The 2,500-nt window shown below is 49.4% G+C and overlaps 1 protein-coding gene across 2 annotated transcripts in view; it reads right to left on the bottom strand.

Moving 5' to 3' along the window:
• tes (testis derived transcript (3 LIM domains)) overlaps window positions 1–2,500 on the bottom strand; it is an 11,351-nt gene that overhangs the window by 6,486 nt on the left and 2,365 nt on the right. For both annotated transcript variants that reach the window (XM_047802548.1, XM_027160273.2), the window contains exons 3-4: window positions 1,580–2,345; window positions 1,017–1,370 (exon numbers count right to left, since the gene is read on the bottom strand). In XM_047802548.1, coding sequence (XP_047658504.1) covers window positions 1,017–1,370; window positions 1,580–2,345 — 1,120 coding nt within the window. The remainder of the gene's footprint in view (window positions 1–1,016; window positions 1,371–1,579; window positions 2,346–2,500) is intronic.

Genomic DNA, 2,500 nt, shown 5'->3' with positions numbered 1-2,500 from the left:
AAACTGTTCCATTTACATCAGGCCACATAAACGCGTCTCGGCGAATCGGATATGGATCCAATCTTTCTACTCCCGCCCAAAATGCTAATATATTTTACCTCATTTCCGGGGTAATTGAAATGGAACACGCTTTGGTGTATGTGGTTGCTACAAAAAAACAGCATTTACTGTTTGCTGCATTTTCGCTGGCAGCAGCAGTGCATTTTAAGACCCGACGAGACGCCTGTGTGAAAGATCGCAGCCAGCGCTGGTGGGAAAACATGTTTGTTTCTGGCGCGATTCACGACTCGCAAGTCACCTGCGAGTGACGTACTTCTGTTTGGGAGGAGTACAGCGCTGACGTATGTGGCTTGAACAACCACATTCATTTACACCTGTCCAGTTTCATCTGAAACGTGTCCCAGACCTCCTCCTGAAGGGGTTTGTACCATCGGATTTATATCCGTCTCGAAACCGTTTCGGAGGGCATTTAGACCTGGTGTTTTTACCATCGGATAGCTATCTGATCACAGAAAACGCAGGAAGTGACCAGGTGTAAAAACCTCCTAAGGTATAAGCTTAAAGGTCCTTATTACTCTTTTTTTTTTTTTTAGCTGTTTCACATATTATTATAGACATCAGGGTTGATTTAAGAACCTTCTTCATTTGTTGTGTTAAATTAAGTTAAATTAAAAACTTTAAACAAAACCTAAACCTGGGTTTAATTCCTTTTTCTATCTTAGCCTTGTTATATTATCAATAGATTTATTTATTTATTTATTTATTTTCCATTTTGCTATTTTGAGTTACAACTAGTGAAAATCCACCTAATATAGTGGAATAAATTAAACTGGAAATGTGGACCATGTCAGCGACAGGATTAAAATTAATCCAGTTATTCCAAGATCATTGTGGACTAATTGACTATAGAATGTTTGTGCTTATTTTTATAATGTGTACATTCTCTAAAATCTGTTTAAGTCGAATACAGAACACAAATCCAGCTTCTGTGTCGCCTCCTTCTCGTAAGCACTTACGTATTTCCCAGCAGGACCTGCCCCACTTCCAGCCCCCACTGCCCCTGGGATCCCGACCTTCCCAACGGCGCCCGTGCCCTGGTCCCTGGGTGCTCCAGGGTCGACTCCGATGCCTGCGTGAGAGCCGAACTCTTCCGGGAGGGTCAGGTCTCCGATACCCAGAGCCTCGTCCTTGTACTTGCGCACGTACTGCTGCATTTGTTTGACCTCAGCAGGCGAGAGCTCGTGACAGAGTTCTGGGTCCTGGTCGTGTTCAGGTAGCTGCTTGGCCATCTGCTTCTTGCGATAATCTGCTCCCTGAGTGCCTGCTATGGGCCGCCGTTCAGGTGGTAGCAGCTCCATGTACTGCAGAGCCTGAAGCAGGAAGATCATTAGGAACATTAGGAAAGAGCAAAGCATGTAATATTAATTAGTTGACAAGGTTTTCATGCAACTTGCATGCAACAGAAATCACTGCTCCTTCAAATTGCCCTATAATCTAAAGGATAAACGTAGGTAATAATTATATACAAAAACATGTGTATATTGTGGTGGATGTGGTGGGGATGTGGTGGAATCCTTACCAACTTCTGCTTAACCCCTGGAGGAGCCCACTCATACGTAACAGCTTTGACCACATCCTTTTTGGCTGCCACAGCAGCAGGAGTGACTGCAGCAGCAACAGAGGGAGCAGAAGGGATACCGTGACCTGTAGCAATGGAGCCACCAGGAACAGAGGGGAAACCCTGGCCTGTAGCAGATGGAGCACCCTTGTGAGCGACAGAGGGGGCGCCCTGGCCGTGGATAGAGGAGGCGCCCTGGCCGTGGACAGAGGGGGCGCCCTGGCCGTGGACAGAGGGGGCGCCCTGGCCGTGGACAGAGGGGGCGCCCTGGCCGTGGACAGAGGGGGCGCCCTGGCCGTGGACAGAGGGGGCGCTTTGGCCGTGGATAGAGGGGGCGCCCTGGCCGTGAACAGCGGGGGCGCCCTGGCCGTGGACAGCGGGGGCGCCCTGGCCGTGGACAGCGGGGGCGCCATGTCCTGCAGCAGTGGGAGCACCCTTATGAGGGACAGAGGGAGCATCGTATCCGGGGACACCTTGGGAATAGACAGGGCTTACTGTACCTGCCGTACCAGCCACTGCAACAGGTACAGCGGCCCCAATAGCAGGCGTGCTGATGGTTATGGTGAGTTGGCTGCCTTGGTACGAAGGAACTCCGTCCCTCTTCAGCTTGGCCATTAGGCTCGTGTACTTGGTGTCTTCGAAAAGCCGCCCCACTTTCTGGTTCTCTTCCGACTGCAGCTGCACATCGTGATCTTCTAACCCGCACTTGCAGTTGCGACAAATCTTTCTGTTAAAATGATGGAGGAGGATGAATTCTCTCAGTACTGTCAGAAGGTTGAATGTTACAAAGGAAACCAAAATGAGACCAACATTTGACCACAGTTTCATCGACCATGCAGCCAAACCAGAATGTGGAATCGGCTCCAGTACTAGCAGCAGCAA

This window comes from Tachysurus fulvidraco, chromosome 17, assembly GCF_022655615.1.
Source record: "Tachysurus fulvidraco isolate hzauxx_2018 chromosome 17, HZAU_PFXX_2.0, whole genome shotgun sequence".
NCBI lineage: Eukaryota > Metazoa > Chordata > Actinopteri > Siluriformes > Bagridae > Tachysurus > Tachysurus fulvidraco.
Note: the sequence above shows the minus strand (reverse complement) of the source record. Positions and strands in the feature narration are given on the sequence as shown.